Genomic DNA, 23,048 nt, shown 5'->3' with positions numbered 1-23,048 from the left:
ACTGTCCCAGGTCATCTAATCCATCTTGTGCTGAGCCAGGGCCAGCACTACTTACAGCTTTCTGACAGGCACTGGTAGGACTGTGAAAGTTTTCAGAAGTGGAGCTGTAGCATTTCTTCAGTGCTTCTTCCTGCTAAATGGAATTTCCCCCTAAAGTCTGACCCCAGGGACCCCTGTGGTTTCTTGACCTGTCAGAAGTAAACTCAGAGAGTATTTTTTTCACTTTCTTTTCGCAGCATCCCTCTGTGCACTTGAAGACCATTTTAGCAATTCCTGGAAGCAGGGTAAACCCAGGCTCCTTCAGCCTGTGCTTGGAGGCCAAGTCATCCAGCCCTCTGACCAAGCTCACTGCTGTCCTCCACAACCCTCCCAAGAGGGTGCACAGCTTTCCAGAGCCCAGTTGTCCCACCTGGGACCACCTTTCCCACCAAGGCTGACTTAAATAACTCATGCACTACAGGATCACTCATGAGTGATGCCCAAAATCCTTGCTCAAAACAAAAGCTCAGAGATAGGTTACAACAGTTGTCCCTGCCAGGGGGGGAAGGGAACAGTGCCTGGGTGCAGTGGTAGCAGGCTGCAGGATGTGTACCCCCTTGTCCTCACCCCAACAACTGAACGCAGCGTGCACTTCTGCCATTACCACTGCTGTTGTGGTTTAACCCCAGCCAGCAACCAAGCATCACGCAGCCGCTCGCTCGCTCCCCACACCCACAGAGCTGGGGAGAAGAATCGGAAAGGAATGTAAAACTCGAGGGCTGAGATAAGAACAATTTAATAATTTAAGCAGTATAAAAAGGTAAGAACAACAACAATAACAATAATAACAATAATGATAATAGTAACAGTTTTACTGGAAAGGTGGGGAAAAGGATAAAATCCAGAGGAAAAGGGAGAAAGGAGAACAAGTGATGCACAGTACAGCTGCTCAGCACCTGCTGACTGATGCCCGGCCAGTGCCCGAGCAACGATCCCCAGGCCCCAGCCAACCCCCCAGGTTTATATACCCAGCATGACGCCCCATGGTGTGGAACACCCCTTTGGCTGGTTCAGCTCGGCTGTCCTCGCTGTGTCCCCTCCCAGTTCCCTGTGCCCCTCCAGCCCTCCCGCTGGCAGGGCCCGAGAAACTGAAAAGTCCTTGACTTAGTAGAAACATTATCCAGCAACAACTAAAAGTATAGGTGTGCCATCAGCATTGTTCTCACATCAGCCAAAACACAGTGCTGTACAAGCTACTGAGGAGAAAGTTAACTCCATCTCAGCTGAAACCAGGACAGCTCCAGTGCCTGCCAAATTGGACTGAAGATTGGAGCACCTCTTGGTATAAGGCTGTCTCAAAAATGGCTCTTTGTGGTGAGTTTTTGCTTTAGTCTGCAGTAACAGTTTTAAACGCCACTTCCACAGCACATGAGCATGCCAGGAGATGCTAATTTTTGCAACTAGCCACCTGCGCTGGATTTGCTAGCAGCAGGGCTGGTGAGCAGCTTAGCTTGAAAGCAGGCCAAGGTAGAGAGAGCTTCCCTCCTACCATCCCCTGTCATGCTGCAAAAGATCTGCTCCTAGTGTCTGTGCTGAGATACGGGGCGATGCAACACAAACAGGGCAGAGCCTCCCTACCCTCAGTCAGAAGTGCAGAGCTGAGTGCCAGCATCTCCAGGACCTGCTTCCCTGCCCAGGCCAACCAAACCCCACAGGCTCAGCAAAGCCATTGCACAGCATGGACACAGACTTTGGAAACAGCGGAGATCGACCCAGCGGACTTTAGCCCTGTTTTCACCCCAGGCAGGCAATGAAACCCATAGCCCTGCATGCTCTGACACTGGGAATTCCCTGGAGTATCTGATCTTGGCAGGAACAAAGGAGGATGCTGGAGCATTGCGCAGTAGCTGGGAAATGAAACCGAGCACTGTGGGAAGGCGGCAAATCTGTAGCTGTAGCATATCCGGGACACTTCTGCTTTTGTTCTTTGCAATATAGTGGCTGTCATCCATCACTGTAAGTGCTGACTGGTGCTTTTCCGAAAGCCATGTCAACTAAACAAAGGTGGGAAACTACAAGTTGCAGGGTCTTTCAAGAAAAGCACTTTTCTTCTCCAAAGGCTACCTCAGCAGCTCACAAGACTCCTGACATAAATGCTGCTTTTCTGGAGCATCGTCTCTCCAGAGTCAGTATAAATTCATGGCTTGATATTTAAACAAGATTAAGGAATGTGCATGTAAACACAGTTGTGTTCTTGCAGTGCGGGGACAATCAGTGTACAGACCAGCAGAGGAGGGGCTTTTCCAGCCAAAACATCTGCAAGAAAGAAAATCTTACTTTCTGTGGGAAAGTGGAAAAGAGTGAGATTTGTTTGTGGAGGAGGCAGAATGAAGGTTGCAGAGGTTGAACCTCCCAAGCAAAGTAGCTATACGACACTTGGCACATCTGTGTGCAGTGACACAACACAGCTGCCAAAGCCCTCTGGACAGGTACAGAAGAGTAATCGCTCAGATAAAGCCTGGTCAGAGGGGTCCAAGGAAACTGGGCAGGAATGGGGCAGCACAGGGCCAAGCAGACAGAGGGAAAAGGAGACCCGAGGGTTAGAGGTTTGCACTTGATGGAGCTCAACAAGGATCACAAGAAGAGCTTCTGAGTCTGCCTTACTGCTGCCAAGCTTCTGGCTCTCCCTTTCCACCCCAGACAAGGAAAGGCTTCTCGCACTTACGGGTTTAATGCACCCCAGCCAGGCTTGGGCTGCACATCAATTTCACAAATACGTGAGAAGCTCCAAAACCTTCTCTTCTTTGCTGGTGTCCTTGCCTGGCTCTTGCCCTGTGGTAGTCCCTCCCATCTGCTCCCAAGCAGAGCTAAGTGAGCTCCCAGATCTTCACTAGTCCCCCTCCAAGCCCCATCCCTGCAGTGTGAGCCAGGTGGTGCCACCTCACCTCAGTCTCCTACAGCCCCAGCTCTGTCTTGCCATGCAGCCATGCCATTTTGCTCTGGTGGCAGAGCAACTGAGAAAAGGAGGGAGGGCAGGCTCACCCCCAGCCTCCTGGCCAGGGGGCACACGACTGGAGCAGAGAAAACCTTACCCTGAGGCACAGCTAAGCAGGAAAACAGGAGGGAGAGGTGGGGAGCGCCGCAGAAATGGCACTAAGCCTCCCATTACTGCCTACCAGTTCATTGGGAGGGATGGGTGATGGGGAAGGTACTTTCCAGAGACTTCTGGCAGCAGGACAGGTCTATTTGTTTGTCCTCCTGATTTTCTCTTTAATCTCCAGTTTTTACAGCTACTGTGCACCAAGAGAGGATGGGTGTATCTAAGAGCAGAGAGGATGGTCCCCCCTCCCTTTCAAAAGGGTGCTCTGAGCCCTAGAACCTGGGCAAAGGTGCACCTGGCTCATGGCTGAGCCTATACACTACAATGAGCTGTATTACCTCTCACAGAGCCGAGTCCTGCGTGAGCACAAGGGTCCCAACATCAGACAACTTCTGGGCTCTGTTTGACCCCAGGGCCCCAGGCCAGGAAAAGCACCCTGGTCCCATGCTCCAGCCCTGGGGATCAGATCCAAGAAGCCAGACCACGGAGGTGTAGGTTGGGCCATACCACCAGGGAGAGTTCGGCTGCAGGAAGAGGGCAGCGGGGATGACACCAGCTCCCTCTCAGAGCCCCACAGCCTGGCCAAGGGTGCTGGCAGCTTCCCACAGGACGAATCTCAGCAGAAAGTGTCTGGACAAGCAGCATTTCCATCACCCACATGCATTGCTCTTGAGGCAAGAACAAACAGTGCAGTGGGACGAGACTAAAGGGGCTTTTCTTCACCAGGCTTCTCACCCTTCCCAACGATCCACATGTCCCATCTCCTCACAGAAACCCAGCCAGGTCCCTGAATCCCTGCCAGCCGCGTCTGGCACTAGTGCCAAGCGAGCCATGCCCCTGGAGAGAAGCCCCTTGCCTAGGCACCAAGCAGAGGAGACCACCAGCACAAAGGACCACCAGCCCTTGTACTAGCAAACGTGCCCAGGGCATGTTCACAGCTCCCATGGACTTCTCTGCACCAGCGTGAGGGCTGCGGGAGGGGGAACAGCTTTTGGTCCCTGTGGTGCTGCTCACCTTGCCTGAGGGTACACGTGGGGAAGGTGCAGCCAGGTCCTTCTGTTGCTCCAGAAACAACATATGTGACACATGGGGGATGCTAGTGACAGAAAAAGCCCATGTACACCATCTCTTTGGAGGCAAGGGACAAAACCAGTTCCAGTAAAGCCACTGAAAGGGATATTATGGCAGAAAGTGAGACCAGCGTAGCATTTCCCTTTAGTGCCACTGTGTCTTGTTCCCCTTGAATTCAGCCTGGGAAGCACCTGAGATGGTTTTGACCATGCCTGGGACGGACAGGAATGCTCTTATGATCCCAGCTATGAGACCAGGCACCCAGAGAAGAACCCAAAGTATGCTTAATTTGCTTGCACAGATGCAGCCTTGTCTTTCTTTCCTGGCCTTGTGTGCAGCCACCAAGACAGCAGCTGTTTTGTTAGTTCCCTAGGAAAGCTTTTGAGTTTATATATATATATATATATATATATATATGTCCTATCATTCCACAACATGTGAAATACTGGTCACAGGCATGGATAAAAACTGCAGGTGATTCAGCTGATGTTCCAGAACCCCTCGCATCAAAGTGATCCTTGCACTAAGCCCCAGACCTACTGAGGGCATGCCTGCTTCATACTGCAGTGGATCCTGATCCTGCCCCAACAACCCCTGAGGATGCAGTGAAGGTAGGCAAAGAGCAGGAAAAACGTGGCTGGGGAGAGAGATACAGGAGGACTTGGAATATTTTTTACTAAAATTTTCTCTTGGCTGAAGCTTGAGGTTTTTGACATGGCAGTCACTAGCTGCCATGGAAAGGAAAGTGTACTTCCCTCTAAAGACATTGTTGACAATTTGTATCTGAAAAACTCACTCCATAGTCTACAAAGTACTGAGCCCTGCTGTTTTTTTGACAGATTTCCAAGAGCTGCGCTCTGTGGTAGGGAGAGCTGCTGCATGGCTGGAGGAGGGACAGATAGGCAGGACCATGTGCCTGGCCCAGGACAGCATCTCCTCCTGTCCTTCTCTGGGGAGTAAGGGCAGCCTGCTGCCAGAGCTGGGAGCTGGTTCACCATCCGCTTGGGAGCCACAGCAGACAAGGACCTGACAGGCATCTGTGATGAATGACTGCATTGCTCTGAAGAGGGCATGTTTACTGCTTCCAGAAGAGATGGGAGCCACGGGCTTTGCAGCCATGCTCTTACAGGCAGGTTGGCCAAGCCATCCCTCAGACTGATGGAAATAAATAAACCTGCTTCCAGCATCACTGAGATTGATGCAAGTCCCTTCTCCCTCAGCTTCCCAAGGAACTGGGCCAGGACACTGTGCTCCTTGTCAGGGTAGCCTCCAGCCAAGGACGAACCTGATCTGCCCCAGGCTAAGCCCTCCTTCAGCCCCTGCCCTGCACAGGGACCCACATCAGCTGCAGCGGCTCAGCCCCAGTGCAGATCCATACCGAGCACGCTCCCCCCGCCCCCAGCCACCCCCCTCAGGGGTCACTGGGCGAGCAGCAGGAAGGTTCCTGCCCAAGCAAGCACCAGTTATCCTCCTTTCCCACTCACACTGTTTGTCTTGGCCTCTCTTCCCATACTATCCTTCCTCCTCCTCCTCCACCCCCTCAGGATTGTATTGCTGGGGCTGTCACTGTAGTTAATGAGCTGGGACAGAACTGGTGCTCTGGGAAAGTCACACCAAGAGACAGCTGAGCCCCGGGCATTGTGTGTGCACAGATACCAGGGCAGAAGACTGCAGCAAGAGAAACACCTGAAAAAGAAACCCAGTCACCAACCAAGGGAGCCAGCCAAGCAGGGGAGGAAAAGGGCCAGGGCTAAGCTTGTGATCAACAGGTCTCAGCAAAAGCCATCAGGTGCTTGGACATTCCCTGGCTTGGACAGCCCAGCTGCTGTGCCACTGTGGATGCCATACCCTGGAGGGTCTGGTGGCCACGAAACCCTGCCTTCAGGAACAGACCCTGGGCTGTCTCACTCCCAGCCTTTGCCCAGGCTTGCTGGCTGGCACCAAAACTGGGCCAGGGACAGTGTAAATAATTTAACACTGTGGCCAGTCATGTTTGACATTGTGGTCTTTGGAAGGAGAGCACGGCTGCTGGCCATGCAAATCCCACTCGTGCGTGTTCAGCCCATGCTTCAACTGAATGGAGCAGCTTTGTTAGACATTGCATGGCCCAGGCAAAAGGGTAGTTTCCAAGGGGACGTAAGACCACTTTGGGTCAGCAAGACCGTAGTCCCAGTGCACAGACACAGGAGACCCAAGGCTCGGGGGGAAAATGACCAGGGGCTTATCAGTGATGCAGGGCAGGACCTGGTTTTCTGCCCTCCATGACTTACCTATTGATGTGCCCAGAAGCAGGTGTCTTCACCTGCCTCCCTTTCCCCAAAAACTCCTTCTCCTTGCCTGCACCTCACCTGCTAGCAAGCACCAAACTGATCGGCCATGCTGTGCCTCAGTTTCCTTTCACTGCAAGGACAAAGCTCCTGTTCCTGCCGCTCTTCATCTGTGTCCCGTGCTCCCGTGGGAGGTGGGGAGCTCCATCCCATCTGCAGCGCTGGTGGGACTGAAGTGGTTTGGGCTGGATGGTGCAATACTGCCATGCTCCCTCCCACCCCATCTCTGCAATACAACCAGCTGGGGGCTTGCTCCCACAGCCTGGCCAAGCAATGCAGAGCAGGGTGCTCACCTCACCATGGTGCTGAGAGACCCCCAGGAGAGACTTGCAGCCCAGCTGCTGTAGAAAGCATCCTTTACCCTTATGAAAGCCCCTTTCCCCCACCTCGCACCCAAGCACAGCCCCTTTGCCACCGAGGCACCACCGGCAGTGCTGGCTGCATGTTGCACACTCCATGCTGCCCTTCAGGCTCAAACACAAGGCAAGTTGACCACACACTGGCTTTTCTTTTTATTTAACAAATTCACAGCACAATAAAGAAGAGAGAAAAGAGGCAACTTACACCCGTAATTGTCACATCAAACAGATCTAGCAGCAAATACCTGAGAGCAGTCTGAGCGCTGCTCATGCATCCCTGCCAAGGCAGAGGTATGGGGCAGGGTTTGAACATGATGGCAGGCTGGGGGACCAAGCAGGGTGCCAACATCCCTGAGGACAGCAGGGACTGAGGGCAACATCACTGCCCACTCTGTCACCACTGCATTACTGGCTCTACCTTACCCATGCAAGGAAGGGCAGGAGGGGAAATGGTGGAGGGAAAGTCAGGGTGTGAGAGAGTAACCACATGGGCCACGATCTGCCCAAGGGCATTTAGGTTGTGCTCAGCAAGGGATCAGCACAGTGCATGGCCAGTGATGAACATTTCCATCCCTCCCATCCATGCCCACACTGTCCTGTCCTGTCAGCCCTTCCCAGGGATGCAGAAGGACTTGGGCGTGGAGCTGGCAATAGAAACTAAAGGGATCAGAACTAGCCCTGGAGGTCACAGCTGATGCACTGAAGGGAAGGCTGAGATCCCCCCCAAACCTATCTTGCAGAATAGTCCACCAACCATCTTCCAGGCTGCAAAGGTGGCAGAGTGTCTGGTCCAGCAGCCTCCAGCTCAGCCTGACACAGGTTACTGGGTCACAGTGGAGACAGAGGGAAAAAGAGAGAGCAGGCAGGGTTCTGCCCAGCCCAGTGCACTGACACGAATCCCGAGGAGGGTTGGCCCTGTGGCTGGAGGTGGAAGCAGGTTGGCTCCGTTAGCTTCAGATTCACAGCTGGGAGACAGCCCCACTCCAGGTGCTGGGGACAGCCACAGACTCCTTCGGAGGCTACTTGCCCTTGGGTTTGGCCTGGGGAAGTGAAAAAACCAGCTGTTATGGCTGTGATCCTCAGTGTAGGAGCCTTCTCAGAGTCCCTTCCTTGCAGTCAGGGTGGTCAACAAGGGGTGACCTCCCCCAGCCATGCCATAGTAGTGAAGTGGGGACCGGGCAGGCCTTGCAAAGCACCCACAGAACTCATTACAAGCCCTCCCTGTGAAGGTGCACAAATTGCGAAGTCCAAGCTTGCAGGGCAGAACTGGGGAGGGGTTTACTCCCAGTGCCTTTTCCTGTGGCACCCACTGGGCTCATCCCAGGGTGGCACTGGGTGGGCAACAGCCCCAGGGCTGCATTTATTTGGGTAAACCCACCCCCAGTCTTCCCCCAGTCCCATCTGAGAATAGGGACGGCTCTTACCTTCCTGGCAGAGCTGGCATCCAGCTTCTCTTGGAGGCGAACCACCCACGGGGCTTCAAGGGGAGCACAGAGGCGCTTGCCCTTTGTGGTGATGAACCTGCCAGGCCCATGGGGAATAAAACCCAAGATGAGTTGAGCAGAGACCCCAGGGATGCTCAAGCACATCTCAAGCTCTTATCCACTGCCTCCCTTACTGCTCTCCTCCATCTCTACCTTGAGATGACTCTTCCATGATTTTTGTCTCAGGTTTTACCCTCCCAGAAAGTCCTGCTCTGATTGAACCTCTGATCTCCAGGGTCTTTTCCACAACATTCCTTATCCCTCTCCCCCAAACCCAGCTTGAAATCCCTCCTCCACCCTGCTCTGCCTCCCTTCCTGCCTCCCCACAGGGTCCATCTCTTGGCCATCACCAGTCTGGGGTTCTTGTGCCTCAACCATCAACACCCTGGGGTTCTTACACAGCAGCTGGGATGTTGCAGCCATCCTGCACCAGCTGGAGACGGTAATCCTGCACTATCCGGCGTGGGATGGGCTTCTCGCTTGTCCGCAGGCAACAGTCAAGGACATTGTTCCCACCATGGACTGGAGGAGAAACACACAGTGGATGCTGAGGTTGCTCTCCCTGGTTTGGCTGCTTCTTCACCCAGCCTTCCCAGAGAATGAAGGGACTGCGGGACCACCCCAGCGGAGTGGGGCAGAACAGTGCCTACCAGCAATGCCCTCACACACTGCCCTGGCTGCACATGCAGGCACAAACTTTATTGCTCCCATGCCCCAGCACCAGGAACCCTTTGCATCCTTTTGACAGAAAGCAAAGGAGTTGAGAAAGAGCAAATTGGCAGAGGGCAACCCTTCTGCATGCCTGGCTCCCTCCCGCACCCCCAGGGCCAGACCAGCAGCAAGCAAGGTAGGACAGGGGTCTTCACAGAGCTTCAGTATGCTGCAATACAGACAGACACCCATTCCCAAGAGGCTGGAAATGACTTCAGCTTTATTTGCTGAAGAAGCCACAGATTTTGCAGCTACTCCATCACCAGCCCATTGCACGCCGATTAATCCTTTGACATCTGATGGACACAGCTGTCAGCACTTCACTGTGGGGTAGGGGACCTCAGCCATCCTCCAAGCAAATGCTGTATTCACTGTTAATGCCCATCAAGGCTGGCAGTGCCCAGGGTTGCCTGTAATCCCAGGCAGCAAGGTGTGGTGCAACATCACAAGGTGTAGGTTGCCCCACCTGCCTGCAGCAGAGCAGAGTGCCTGATGTCACGTACCCAGACAGCTGTAATGTGTGCAACCCCCGTGTCCAATACCAGCAGCCCCTCAGGCATGGATTCTGCCCTAACACACACCTCCCCTCCCACCCCCAGCCCTGCCACTGGCCAAAGAGCGCTAGGGATGCTCCCCCGCTGTGCTGGGGAGACTGGGACCAAGGTGATCCCAGCCCAGTGTGCACAAGCTGGACTAGGGCACTGGGAGGCAGGATTGCTCCATGACCTTTCCCAAGTGCAGCTTTCCAGCGCCAGTGCTCTGCAGGCTCCTGCCTGGACTTTGGGTAGGACGGAGTCCCTCTGGGACAGGTTACAAGCAGAAGATGCAGGAGGACTGCAAGAGACCCCCAGCCATGGGTCTCTCTAAAAGTCTGCTGGAAATACAAAAGAGAGCAAGAAACTGGATCCTCTCCCTTCCACAAGAAAGTCAGCCTGAGAGGTTCCCTCTTACCATCCAGGATACGTCCCAGCACCAGGAGACAGAAGCAGAGAAGATACAACCGCTGCATTTTGCTGCTGAGGCTGGCAGAGAGTGGGCTGGAAGGTGATGGTGCTCCAGGCAGGAGAGATGAGTTCCGCACAGCTTCCCTGCGCTCTGCTGCTGGTGCTTCCTGCTGCCTATTTATCCTTCCAGTTCGTGGCTTTCACTTTCTTTTGGGGAAGAGGGGTGGGAAGTTGCAACAAGTCTTGCCACAGGCTGATTTTAATCTTTGAGCAGTTCCCGAATATCCTGACTGCTTTCCCTGCAACCAGCTGGTCAGAGCCAAAGAGCTTCTGTCCTCCACTGCCAGCGCCTGAGCCACAGGGGTTGCTGGTCAGGGCCAGAGCAGCTCCAGGGTCCCTTTACCCTGCGAAAGTGCCCCAGGGCCCTGGGCAAGCACATAGGTGGTCTCACCCCATACATTTCCCAGTCACTTCTTCAGGACATCTCCGGAACGTTCTCATTAGATATTGCATAGGCTCAACACACTGATGCTGGGGGGAGAACTTGCCACAGCCCCACTTTTTGTGTATGTATTGGTGCTGGGGTAATGCCTGGCTCCCCCTGATCTTCCCCATCTGGTCACGGGAGCCTGGCTTGCTCCCCCTGCCCTCCCCAGTGCCTGCCTGGCAGGCACATCCAAAGCTAGTGGATGGAGGAGATCTCAACCAGCATGCTCTGCTCCAGGTCTGCAATCTCATGTACCAAATAACAACCTGGTTTCCAGGTGTCTCAGTGGGCTGATAGCCAAAGGCAGCTACAGATCTTCCTGGAAACAGGCTTTCTCAGCACAAGAGAAGAAATCCCCCACAGAAGTTGTGTGCATGGCGCTGGGTGCCAGCAGCTCACCAGCTGCGTGGGCACTGCAGGGAGTGAAGACCAGCACTCCAGCTCAAAACCCTCACAGGAGAGCAGGGATGGGAGCTGTTTCTCCTTGGGATGGTGACTCACCACAGTGTCAGTGCCACCTGCAGTGATGTGCCCTCACCAGCCTGCTTCATCCCTGATACATGGCATGCAGGATTCTGAGAGCAGTAGGGCTGTGCAGCCCAGGGAGGGAATGGTGAAGGGGATCTCACTGCCGCCAGCAGCTGCCTTGTAGGGATTTGGAGAGATGCCAGAGTCAGGCTTTTCTTGGAGGGGCCCAGGGACAGGGTGAAAGGCAATGCACCAGCTGCACCCAGGGAAATTCCTATTGATGGTAGGAAAAATATTTCCGCACAGGGTGAACAAATCCTGGAGCAGAATCTCTGTCCTTACCCCCTCTCCCTTGCTCCAGCTCCAGCCTGCCCTACCACCTTGACAGAGAGCAGTGCACAGCCCTTCCACAGGGACAAATATCTACCAGAGGACAAGACACACAGATGGGACCCAGGGACCTCAGTGGGTCCCTCTGCTCCTCTCAGCAGTAGGAGACAGTGAGCTCTGCTCCTTGCCTGCTCCATGGTAAGAAGCAAGAGGAGATTCCAGGCATACCACCAGCCAAGGTTCTCCATCCCTGCACTGGCACCGGCACTGGCACAAGCCTCCTGCATGAGGTGGTGTCCCCTGTCAGGAGGGCATGGCCTCCAGCAGTTCCTGTGCTCCTGTGCTCCAGCAAGCTGGCACTGTGCCAAAGGAGTACGCAGGGGCTGGTGGGCTGGATGAGTGGCACAAACAGGATGTGCCAGCTTAACTTCAGTCAGCACCTGCCTTCTTCTAGCACTCACAAGCTATTGGAGAGAAATCTTGGCTGGCAGAAGGGGAATTTAGGTGGTGGAGGATTAGTGTCAGTCATCAGCCCCAGCCTGCCTGTGGGTTTGGGGGTTCAGGCTGGCTCTGGGACCGCTTGATTTCCCCAGGGTGCAGCCAAAGAGATGCCACAGCAGGGAAGATGACAGTTCCTGGGTGCTGGTGGTCAGACCTACATGAGCAACTGCTTCTAACCCAGAGCTGGCTCCTCCCTCTGCAAACTCAGAGCCCCCTGCAAAAAGGGGGTCCCAAGAGCAGAGCCCCGACCCACTGACAAGGGGTGCTAGGGGTGCTGCCTGACAGCATGCCCTCACCTCCTCGCCTGTTCGGTGGGTTTGGCAACTACTGGAGCATGCCCAAGGGCTGGCAAGGGGTGCTGGGGTTCCCATCCTGTGGGACACCCCTCCAGGCACTGCTGGGGTCCTGGTCCCCTTGGCAAGTGGGAGGTGTCCCCAGCCACTTTCCTGTGACTACCGTCTGCTGCTGGCTCCCAGCTGGCCACACACCAGAAGAAGCGTGTTCAGTGTTGGGAATACAGTCCTTCTCGGGGTGAACCCCTTAACGGCCTCTGGCTGCAGGGGAGTCCCTGCCTTTCAGCTGCTTACAGTGCCTGCTGACCCATGGGCAGGAAAGAGAGCCTCTGCCTCCTCCTGGCAGCTGTCTGGGTGCCAAGTGGGTGAAAGCGTGACTGCTCCAGTCACCTCTGCTCCCCATGAGGGACACCGGAGGGTAAGGAAGGGGGCTTTCCACTTACATTGCGAAAGGGGGATGTGATGGGTTTCCCCCCACCTCCAGTGGGGTCAGTGGGATTTCTAAGAAGAGAATGGTCATCTCTGAAGTGCATCCCTGTGGCATGCAGGGAGGTCACCCCATCCCCCTCACAGGGCTGAAGAGATGGTGCAGATGGAGAAGAGAGGATGTTTCGGGGTCCAGGCACTTCAGAGGCACATGCAGGCAGGGAACGGTCAGGGGATGCAGTGCAATTTGGGAAGAGGGGAGAGCATTGTGTATGCTGACCCATTTAAGCCTCATCCAGAGCAATTTGGGAGTGCTGGAGCTGCATCCCCGAGGACACCACAGGCAGTACAAAGCATCCCTGAGTGCTCACCCCTGCAGAAGCCTTGATAACACAGTTGTTAATTAAAGTGGAAACCACGCATATGAGGGGATCCCCATGGGAATCCAACCCATCAAAATGTAAATGGGCCATGTGAGCATCCCCTCCATCCCCTGGCTTTCCTTGGGGAGCAGCAGCCATGCCGCCACCCTCTCAGAGATCTGCTGGCTGCGGGACCCCCCAGGGCAGCTGCTCTCCACCAGTGTGTGGATTCTGGCATGTTCCTGGGGTACCTTGTGGTGCTCTGCTTTGCACCTCTGAGCTACAGAGCTGGAAAGGCAAAGGGGGAATTTCAGCAAATTCCAGGCATAGTCAGTCCCTAGGGCAGGATCTGGCCTGGCTGCATTCACCTCATTGGGAAATACTGGGCAGGCGTTGCAGCTATTTCAATTTCCCTTGCAACTCCCAGCACGAGGGAGCCTCCCGCATAGCTCCCATTGCAGTCCCGGTTCTAGTGCAGCACGGGGACTGGGACCACTGCCAGCCCATGGGGCTTGAAGCCCCACTGGATCTCCTCTAGCTGAGAGAACCCAGTCAAACCAATTTAAATGGAGTTAAGGGTCAAAAAAGAGCAAGTCACGCCTTTGTCCAGAGGGATCAGAGATGGTCCTAAGGATCTGGCTAAGTGTGATGCAGAAGGTGCCGATTCCTGCTCTGTTAGAATCCGTCTATCCCTGACACTCATTGGCTTCAGCGTCATTGATGCTGAGGTCACCACAGGTGATGGGCAGCAGAGCCAAGACCTTTCACCTGGGTCCTGCTCAACATCCCCTGGGTGAGCACCCATCTCCCAGGGTCCCTGCAACACACGTGTCCCTCAGCATCATCCTTGGGCTGCGTAGTTTCCCAGCCAGGTGCTTACTGCAAATGTCCTTAGATGTGCTATGACGTCACTGAGATGTCAGCAGCTAAGTGGGATGCCCCCAGCCCTGGCTCCCTGCCATCATGCTGCCTTGTCCTCACCTCTTTGCAGCCTCTCCTGGGTTTTCACAAGAAGGTGGCTGGGCAACAGCTTGGAGACCTGTGCAAAAAGCAGCCCATCAGCAATTTCCTTGCCATCTCCCATGTGGCTTGACAGGAAGGATTCCTGGTGAGGCTGCACAACAAACTCACCTGTGGACAGATCTAAAAGCACATGGGATGGACCAAACCCTTGGGGGCTGCTCCCTTTCACTGTTCTGTTGGCTTTTAGACTGACACTGGACAGAGGAGGCTGTAAGGTTTTTGGTCTGATGCAGCTCTGTGACACAGTTCACATTGGCCCCACCACAGGACATCCTCAGAGGATAGCAGATGCTCTACCACCATGCCTTGGAGAGCTGCAGCCCAGGAGCAGGTCTGCAATCTCCAGCAGGATGGGAGGGAAGCAGAAGGACCTGGAGGTCTGGGGGAGTAGAAGGAGGACTGGCAGCATGAGGACACCCCACAACCAAGGGTCTCCAGCCAGAAAAACAGAGGACAGGGGGAGGGAGAGCAGTTGGGAGCTACATGTAGGCAAAGAAAGGGTTGAGAGGATGCTCTGGGCTGGGGACCTCTAGGACAAGATGGGTGCCAAGAGACGGCCAGGACTAGGAAATACCTTGAGGCAGGGAGGCTGGGAGTCCCTATTGCCCACCAGCCACTTTCCCACCTCCTCTTTGCAATCAAGACCATGGCAGACCCCAGAAGGGCAGTGTTGGTGGAGAGAGCACCAAAACGGACTTTGAAGGCTCAGCTAGAAACCACAGCCCCTCTAGCACCCATGCAGCCCCAGAAACAGCCTTTGGCACCTGTCGGGCTGCTGCAGCATAGCCAGATCCTGCTTCTTGAGAACGGCGTGGGGCAGGGGGATGGAGCCAGTGTGTGTGTCTCCAGGTGAGCCGTGCTGGAGCTCAGCCTGGCGTCACAGTCCAGCACACTCTGGGCACAAGCCCAGAGCACTGTCTGCGCCAACTAAAAAATTGAGCTAATCATTTGGCCTGTGTTCAAGTCCTCCCTTTTCTTGGCTACGCTCCGTGGTTTCTGTCTTGCCTGGCTACTTTCTGCTGTCATTGAAACCTTTCTGCTCCAGGGTGGCCAAGCTCTCCTAACTTTTTGCTCTGCTTGACATGGTTGTAACTTTCTCGCTTTCCCTGCCGAACGCCTAGGCAGGCTCGTACAGCCCTTGCACACCTGCTGCCCCGGCACACACCGCATTGATGCTGCCTTGTCTTTGCACGTGAGGCAAAGCAGCAGGTTTGCCCTGCCCAGGGGTATGACTGTGTGAATCCTCCCCTGCTGCTTCACTGCGGCATCATCTTAGAGCATCTTCTTTACATCGGTTGTATCCGCCGGGGCCTGTGGATTCAGCTTCTCTGTGGGGAAAGGGTTTTGGCCTCTGCTGCACACTGAAGATCCCACCCCATTGCCGCTCCCCTCAGCCTCTTGCAGGGAACCTCCTCAGAGGTGTTTTGGTGGTGCCATCTCACCATGGCAGCACTGCGGCCACCTGCCTCACCAGCAAAAAGCTCTCACTAACCCTGACACATTATTTTCCTTAAAAGCAGCATTCTGCGGTAAAGCTGGAAGTGGTGTGCAAATGTCCGTGTGTGTGCAGGCACAGGCACACTTGGGACTGCATTTGTCATCTGTGTCCATGCTCACGTGTGCCCTCCTGAGCAGCTATCTGTGCCTGAGCATGGGACAAATGCCAGTGCTCTTCCACAAGCCCTGCTTTCAGGGTAAATTTTAGGGTAAATTAGAGCACCCCCATGGGCACATCTTTATGACCTGTTTTAGCCCAATGCCCACCTATCATCTGAAGAGAAAAAAACCACCCCTGTGGTGTTTACATATGCAATCACAGAGCCACCAGGACACAAGTCACATGCTGGCTCACTCCTGCCATCTGCTTGTGCTTTGCTGATCGTGGTTGCAGACATATTCAGCTGGGCCTCTTTTCCAGGGTTTTTTTGCAATCGTTTCACAATCCCCTGACACCACCACCAGCACAACAAGGAGTCTTACAGAAGGAAGGGTCAGTCTCACAGGGCTGGATGCAGCGCATCCCCAGCAAACACAGGGCCGCCTCCAGCCCTCCCATGGTAGCCTCGGCTGACTCTGTGCGTGGGTGTCAGTTCCCAGGCTCCCAGCAAAGCCCAGGCCAGAGCACAGCCTCGTTAATAACTTGTTTTAGTGGTGTTTTCCCAAAGTGGCTGGAAGCACACAGCCCCTGCTTTGAGCAAGCACTGATTGTCGGGGGGCATCAGAGTTGGAGGGACGGGCTCAGCCGTGAGCAAAGGACATCACGTACAAAACCATTTTGTGCCCTTATGTTTGCTGGCACCTCAGGACCCCTTGGTGGGGACGGCTGAGCAAACAAGGCAACTTCATCTTGCTGGGCAACACAGCTGCGCAGGAGGGAATTTATGTGGTCCCCTTTCCCCGTACCAGCAGCTGCCAGCCCCTGCATTCCAGGGATGCAGCGCCCGGCAGTGCTACGAAAGCCAGGGCCCGTGGGATGATGTGTATAGGGCAGGAGAGCAGCCCCTCGCACAGCCCTTCCCACCCCATCAAAGCCCGTCACAACAGCCAGAATGAGTGCGTTTGGTTGTAAAGGATATATTTTATTGCCTCACATCCTGTCCAAAAGCTGGTCTGGCAGATGGCTGCATACTCCCACGTGGAGGTGAGGGCAGCACACGGAGCCAGCTCAGCACCCGTCCCATACTCACAGCGGTATCTTGGACTTCACAGTTTCTTTACACAGCCTTAAAATAATAGACCTAAATGCCTGCCTAATAAAGCAATCAAGCCAGATAAACGTGCTTGATAGAAACATTCAGCTACAAGCTTTACTCCAGCCAACACACAGCCTTTGCTGATACTATCAAGCTCTGCAAATCCTATTATTGCAATTATATGACTTAATAGACCTTTACTGACCAAAGTCCGTGCCTGAAGTCTCTGCAAGCAGATAGCACTTGCAGCTGCAGTGTAGCTGCTCGACTTGCCTCTTCTCAGCATGCTGGAGGGGGTTTGCAAGCACAGGGAGAATCTACTTCCCCACCAGCCCTGTCCTGGGCATCTGTCCCCCCTCTACTTGCAGTCTCACCTTTTGGTGTCCTCAGGTTAGTGAGTTCTTATTTTACCGAAGGTTTGGGATAGAGCTGCTCTCAAACAGCTGCAGCGTGTCTGTGATGAATTTTGCGAAGTCTTCTATTCCCCTATGTGCACAGCCGCACACGCAGTTTCCACCAAGTGGGCTTTTCAGATTTGGGAAGAAAGTATATAAGACTTTCTTTAGCTTCTTTCTTTCTTTTTTTTTGTTTTCTTTTTTTTTTTTTTCCTTTCTTTTTTTTCCTCCCAGAAAACAGAATACTTGGCCTAATAATGTCTGGATCACTGCAAATCACAGCAAAACCAAGGGAGATAAAAGGGTAAAATTCCACTAAAATTAACAATTTGTTCTGATTTCATTGCAATTTTATATCTAAAAAAAAAAAAAAAATGAAAAGGATAAATCCTGACTAACTTCTTCCACACTACACTGCGAAAGCATGTTATAAAAGCCAAAGAGAAAGCCTAGAACAGCCCAGACACATAGCCACACTGTCACCTCTGCTGTCCTCAAACTCTCCATCCCGGCTGCTATTAATTGCTCTGCAAGGAAGCGCCCAGCAAGCAGCCTGGGCAGGGCCACGGGAATGTGGGACCTGCCTGGCACCCCACAGCCCTGCAAGCCAAAAAGGAGGAAACAGGTGAGAGAGAAATGAAACACAGCCGTCGTTTATTTGGTAGAAAAATAAGAGCAATCTTCCAGAAAAGCCAGCCTGTAAGCATAAAGGGTACTCTGTGAAGCACAAGGAGCCAGAAGTAAAGCCTTCCAGGAAGATTGAATGAAAGCATAGTCTTTAAATATAAATACAAATGTATAAAAAACCCAAAAAAAAGTCATAGGAAAAGCTGCCATCCTGCCAGGCTACAGAAATCCCCTCTGGTGGGAAGGCTGCCCATGTCCCGCTCGAGGCCACAGCCCAGCTCCCATGCGGGTCCAGGTCCCCGCTGGCACGGCTGTGCGGCGAGTGAGGACCTAGGTGCCCCTGACTGCCGAGAGCACCCAGCCGGTGCAGGGGTCCCGGCTGGGCGAATCTCTGCGGCAGGCACAGCAGCGCTGAGGCGGCTCAGAGCCAAGGGCAGCCCCTCCGCCAGCCCTGTCCTCGCCCTGGGGCCAGTGGGTGTGCGGGTGGTCTGTGGATGTCCATTGCCAGGCAGTGGGTCGGTCGTCAGTGGGGAAGGCGTCCGTCCTAAGGAGGGCAAGGAGGGGGCAGTGAGGTGGAGAGGGTCTCAGTGAGATCACCCACCCCAGCTGGGATACCATTGCCTTGCATGGCACATCTTGTGTGTCCCCAAAGCATTAAGCCTTGTCCCAGCAGCTCCAGAAACAAATCTGATTTTAAGGCAAGCACAGACCAGGAGGGAGCCATGCCCTAAATGCTTCTGCGCTTCAGCCAAGGCTCTGGCAGCCCTACTAGGCTCAGCTCCACGAGCTGGATGCCTGGCGTCTTACGAAGATGGATCTGGGAAGGGGGGGCAGCACCCTCACCCCATCACCCTGCTGCTCCCCCCTCCCCCTTGCCTACCTCTTCAGGCCTGACTTAGACCCGCTGCTGCTTCTGCTGCTTGGGCTTGCCCCTGGGACGTGGGGGCTGTCCCTTCTTCTTCTTATTTTTGACCTTCTTGTCCAGGTTCTCCATCAGCTTCTGGACAGCAGAGTCAGTGGGAGAGGCACAGATCTTCTTGTTCCTCTTGGTGGTGAACCTGGGGGTGCAGGCAGAAAGTTTCCCTAGGGCTGGGCAGGAGGAGGACATGGAGAAGGAGTGTTCGGCTGGAGCCAAACCGATCGCAGTGGTCTCAACCATAGCAAGGTACTTACACAACAGCACGCAGCAGACATCCCGACTCAGGTCCCTGGAGGCTGTAGGACTTCACCCAGCTGCTGGGGATGGCTTTCCGGCTGTACTTCAGGCAGCAGTCAGAGGGTGAGCTGCCAATGCCTGGGGGAAAGGGCAGGATGTGGGATTTCGGACCCTCACCGAGCCAGGGCACCTTCCCAGCCCCAGGGCAGCACAGCACAGCTGGCCGATGGCACAGGGCTCGTTTGGTGTCATTTGTGGGAGAGATGCTGGAGCAGCACGTGAGTGTAGGAGCTCTCAGTGTCAGTGCCCAGCTGCCGGTCAGACCCTTCCCCAGGGATATGTGGCTCCAATTTCACGGCCAACAGAGGGGAAACAGGCAGAGACAAGCTCCTTGCAAAGAGACTGAACCTCCTTCTCCTGCCTGCGTGTTTCAGCTCGGGGTGCTGCTGCCCCACCAGCCACATGCACACAGACACGCTCCCAAGCCAAGCAAGCCCTGCAAGCCAAGGCCACACACCTATCAGGTGCACAAACACACACACCAACACACGACTGCACTGCAAACCCCACACCCGCAGCCATCCACACACCCAAACACACCACAAACACCCACCGCACACTGCGACCGCGCCACCCAGCACCCTGTGCAGACCCTGTCAAACACCCATACCCCTTGCCCCATCCCACCCCACAGGCGGGCAGGAGGGCATCTCACCCCTCACCTTGAGCCTCGGTAATGGCGAGGATAGCAGCCAGCAGGAGCAGCAGCAGGAGGAGGCGCAGCGCCATGGTGGGTGCCAGGGGTGCCAAGCTGGGCAAGGCTGGGGAGCAGGACACGCACTGCTGCCTTGTGCTGAGGCTGCTCCTATTTATCTCTGGACGCTTTGCTTTCATTTTCGGCCAGCCTGGCAGGCAGCCCACCAGTCAGCCAAGGGCTGGGTGATGCAGAAGCAGGAGGGTGGGGGATTCCTGTAAGCTGCAAGCCCCCCTTTACAGACACGTCCTGTCTTGTTCCCAGCTGCCCATCATGGCACAGGGTGCCAGGTGGGGGGGCATGCCGGAGACATGGCCCCCATCATGGATAAATGAGTTTGTGGGCTCCTGTTTCCTACTCGGTCTCACAACCTGCCACTACCTGCTCTCAGAGGGTCGGATGTTGCTGCTTGCCTGTTTGTTCCCAGGGCAGGGACTCTGGCAGGTGGCCAAGCCATTAGGGAAACCAAGGAGTTGATATGTTCTGCTTTCCCACCTTGTGCTTTGCCCCCAGGCCAAGCCACACACCCCACACAGGTGAGAGAAGGGGCTCAGGGTGACCCCAGATCCCAGCGCCCAGACCTCCGTCCCTGTCTGGCTGCCTTGGGGACCTCCCTGAACAGCTGAACACATCTGTAGGGCTGGGAGGCACAAGGGCTAGACTGCGAATGGCACTGGGGGAGATAGCACAGCCCACCATACATTGGTGCTGGTGCCAAATTGTGGGGAGCTGAGGATGAGTGGGAACCTCCAGCAGCTGGACGAATGGGCTGGTGGAAACCTCCTGAGGTTTAACACAGGCAAGATACAAAGTCCCATGGTCACAACGGTGTGACCTTCTGCGGTGGGAAAGGTTGGGCATGCCTGGTAAGATGGGGGCTGTGCAGAAGTGGACCTGCAGGAGCTGGACAGGAGCTCTCAGGGCACCCCTGTGGTGGCAATGGCCACCCAAAGAGGTGGCCATGTAGCTGGACCAAACCTTGAGCAGCCCGCTGTAACATTGGTCCTGCTCTGAGGAGGGGATGGCCAGACACCTCCACATTTCATGCAGTCACCACGACATGGTCTAGAACAGACCAAGGATGGAGGTTCCACAACCACTTTGGGCAACCTGTTCCAGTGCTTGGAATGTTCTCATGTTGAAAATGTTTTCCCCACTATTTAATTGGAATTTCCCTTGATGCATCCGGTGCCACTACCTCTCACCCTACCCTCTGAGAAGAGCCAGGCCCCAGCATGTCTCCAGCTCCCCTGCACAGCCCCCACTAACAAGGAACCTCCTTTGCCATGCCACCCCCAGCTTCACCACTCCACTGCTAACAGCCCCCCTTCACCCATCCTGGCTTTCAGCTCCTCGGCCAGCCCCAGTCTCACTGCCCATGTCAGCCGTGTCCTGGGAACCCAAGTGGGATGCAGAGCCTAGATGGGATCTATTCGATGCCAGTGTGGTCCAAGCCTCCTACCAGGCCCCTGCCAGTGACCTGGAGTGCAGCCCCGGGACTTTTCACCAGTCCCTGATAAGGACCCACATAAACAGTTATTAAAAGCAATGAGTAACCTAGGGGGAGACCAAAGTCCTGGCTGCTGTAGAAAGCAGAGCTGCGATAAGATGCCCACACTCTTTCCCCCCTCATCAGGGAGGGGGAGACACTGGAGTCATGGTCGGGGGGCTTACCAACAACTGCCCTGCAGCCCTCTCTTGGGCCAGGAGACCAGCAAGCTGCAGCAGCTTGCTGCCTTCCTGGGGGGAAAGCTGGGTGCCTGGGGCAGTGTGGGATCCAGGGCTGCACTCCTGGGGCTTCCTCCTTCACCCATGCAGAAGAGAAAGGGAGCTCCCATGCTGAAGGTGCCCATGTGCCGGGTGCTTGAATGGGGGTACCGCAGCTCCCCACACAGCCGTGCAGCACCAAGGTCGGCGTGGCCTCAGACAGCAGCTCCTGGGGCATGTGGCAGGCACAGGCCATGGGCTGCAGCAGGTTGCCAGTGGGATGCTACTCCCCAGGGTGCCTGGCAACCTGGGGAACTGATCCCTGAAGGCATCCTATGTGCTGTCACCCATCCCTCCAACCCCAAAGCACCAGTGGCATCAGGACAGGGCAGGAAAAGGAAATCCATGCTGGCACTTACTGCCTTTCCAGCCCTTACCTGTGCAACCCCTCCAGGTAGCAGTGCCTGGGTGCTGAGCACCTGGATGAACTCCCACTCTTGGCACGGGCTGAACACTGTCCCTGTGCTGGAGAAGCTGAGGGAGCACTGATTCTACAGTCATCCGCCCTGGTCAGGTCTCTGCAGAGCCTATGTGGTACGAGGACAAGTGATGTGGAGGGAGGAGAGACATGTCACAGGCTACCCTCAGCACAGAACAGTCCAGTCCAGGACTCCGTGAGCTCCTGAAGAGCTCTGTGGTCCCAGCACAGAGCTCAGATCCTTTCCTTGCCCAGTCCCAGCCCCGGCCATGGCATCAAGATCCTGGAAAGTCCCTGGCTCTCTGTGTGTTTTCAAGACACCGCAACAGCATCCTCTGGCCAGAGGCCAGCCCCAAACATGGTCTGAGCTGCGGAGTACGTTCAGGACACACATTTCTTTCACAGCCATCAGCCTTTGGCAATTCTCTAGTTGCTGTGATTTGCACCCCAAAGAAAACAGCTGGCTGAGCAGAACCTCAATCCAGTCCTTCTAGGAAAGGTGGTTTGAAGAACACGCAGGGGGGAACAAACTTAGAGCAGGAGTACTCAGCCATTGCCCTGGCTGAGCAATGCAGACGCACCTGCATGTCTGAGTAGCAGGGCCCCATGGAAACAGGCCTGAGGGTCTGTGCCCCATCTCACCTCCTGCCTCCCTTCTGTCTCACACCCCCTGTTTACTCCTTCCTCTCCAAGTGCCTTGCTCTATCACATGTCCCCGCAGCTCAAGGAGAAAGCGGGGAGCTTCTGGCAGCGAGAGAGGGTTAAGCATCCCTCTTTGCAGGGGGGTCACAAAGCAAACTGAACTTCTGGGATACAGAGGAGCTGCTGGAGGTGGTGGGTAGAGGCAAGGTTTTGTAGGGTGCTCCAACACCAGCTGCCTCCAGAGGCTGCTCTGGTCAGGCACAATTTCTGGCACACACTCACATAAACCCAGCTTGGGCTCCTGCAGGCATCAGCCTTTTCCCAGAACTCAGAGGTGCAGGATTGAGGCAGACACTGGGAAGGGGACATAACCAGGCAGGATGCCCCTTTGCAGTGTCTCAGCTACAGGGAACGCCTTTCTGGCCTCAAGATCTGTGTCAGGCACCGTACAGAGCCTTTGCAACAGGGCTTCATGAAATGGTGCCTCCATGCTCGGGCAGCCCTTTGTGCATCCCTGTGGGGGAGGGACCTCCAGACTGCCGGAGGAGGACAGGGTGTTCTAGGCAGAAACTATGGTGTCCCCACACACTGGGTTTGAGAAAACAGTGGGGCCACAGCAAAGGTCACCAAACTGCCTTGCTTGTAAGCCTTTCCCAGGCAGTGAAAGCACCGTGGCAGTTTGTCAGGACTCATTCAAGCCTCCATCCCGTGTTTGCACCCTGCACCTCAGC

The 23,048-nt window shown here is 55.0% G+C and overlaps 2 protein-coding genes across 2 annotated transcripts; both read right to left on the bottom strand.

Moving 5' to 3' along the window:
• Positions 1-6,976: 6,976 nt before the first annotated feature.
• Positions 6,977-10,113, bottom strand: CCL19 (C-C motif chemokine ligand 19). The gene is made up of 4 exons (XM_040580052.1): positions 9,983-10,113; positions 8,719-8,842; positions 8,261-8,357; positions 6,977-7,876 (listed from the first exon to the last, which is right to left on the bottom strand). The coding sequence occupies exons 1-4, from the start codon at positions 10,038-10,040 to the stop codon at positions 7,856-7,858; spliced, it is 300 nt and encodes a 99-aa protein (XP_040435986.1). The 5' UTR covers positions 10,041-10,113; the 3' UTR covers positions 6,977-7,855.
• A 6,310-nt stretch (positions 10,114-16,423) lies between these two features.
• Positions 16,424-19,597, bottom strand: CCL21 (C-C motif chemokine ligand 21). Its single transcript, XM_040580748.1, has 4 exons — positions 19,459-19,597; positions 18,754-18,874; positions 18,461-18,638; positions 16,424-18,124 (listed from the first exon to the last, which is right to left on the bottom strand). Exons 1-3 carry the CDS (start codon positions 19,523-19,525, stop codon positions 18,476-18,478), a joined length of 351 nt encoding a protein of 116 aa, XP_040436682.1. The 5' UTR covers positions 19,526-19,597; the 3' UTR covers positions 16,424-18,124; positions 18,461-18,475.
• Between the last annotated feature and the right edge of the window lie 3,451 nt (positions 19,598-23,048).

Source organism: Falco naumanni, chromosome Z, assembly GCF_017639655.2.
Source record: "Falco naumanni isolate bFalNau1 chromosome Z, bFalNau1.pat, whole genome shotgun sequence".
In the NCBI taxonomy this organism is placed as follows: Eukaryota; Metazoa; Chordata; class Aves; order Falconiformes; family Falconidae; genus Falco; species Falco naumanni.
Note: the sequence above shows the minus strand (reverse complement) of the source record. Positions and strands in the feature narration are given on the sequence as shown.

Coding starts and splice junctions, on each gene's coding strand:
- CCL19 (XM_040580052.1), bottom strand. CDS start 10,040: ATGCAGCGGTTGTATCTTCTCTGCTTCTGTCTCCTGGTGCTGGGACGT. Junction 8,358..8,718: donor TGCAACATCCCAGCTGCTGT/GTAAGAACCCCA, acceptor TGGGCCTGGCAG/GTTCATCACCACAAAGGGCA. Junction 7,877..8,260: donor ATGCCAGCTCTGCCAGGAAG/GTAAGAGCCGTC, acceptor TCACTTCCCCAG/GCCAAACCCAAGGGCAAGTA.
- CCL21 (XM_040580748.1), bottom strand. CDS start 19,525: ATGGCGCTGCGCCTCCTCCTGCTGCTGCTCCTGCTGGCTGCTATCCTC. Junction 18,875..19,458: donor CGCCATTACCGAGGCTCAAG/GTGAGGGGTGAG, acceptor CCTTTCCCCCAG/GCATTGGCAGCTCACCCTCT. Junction 18,639..18,753: donor TGTCTGCTGCGTGCTGTTGT/GTAAGTACCTTG, acceptor CTGCACCCCCAG/GTTCACCACCAAGAGGAACA.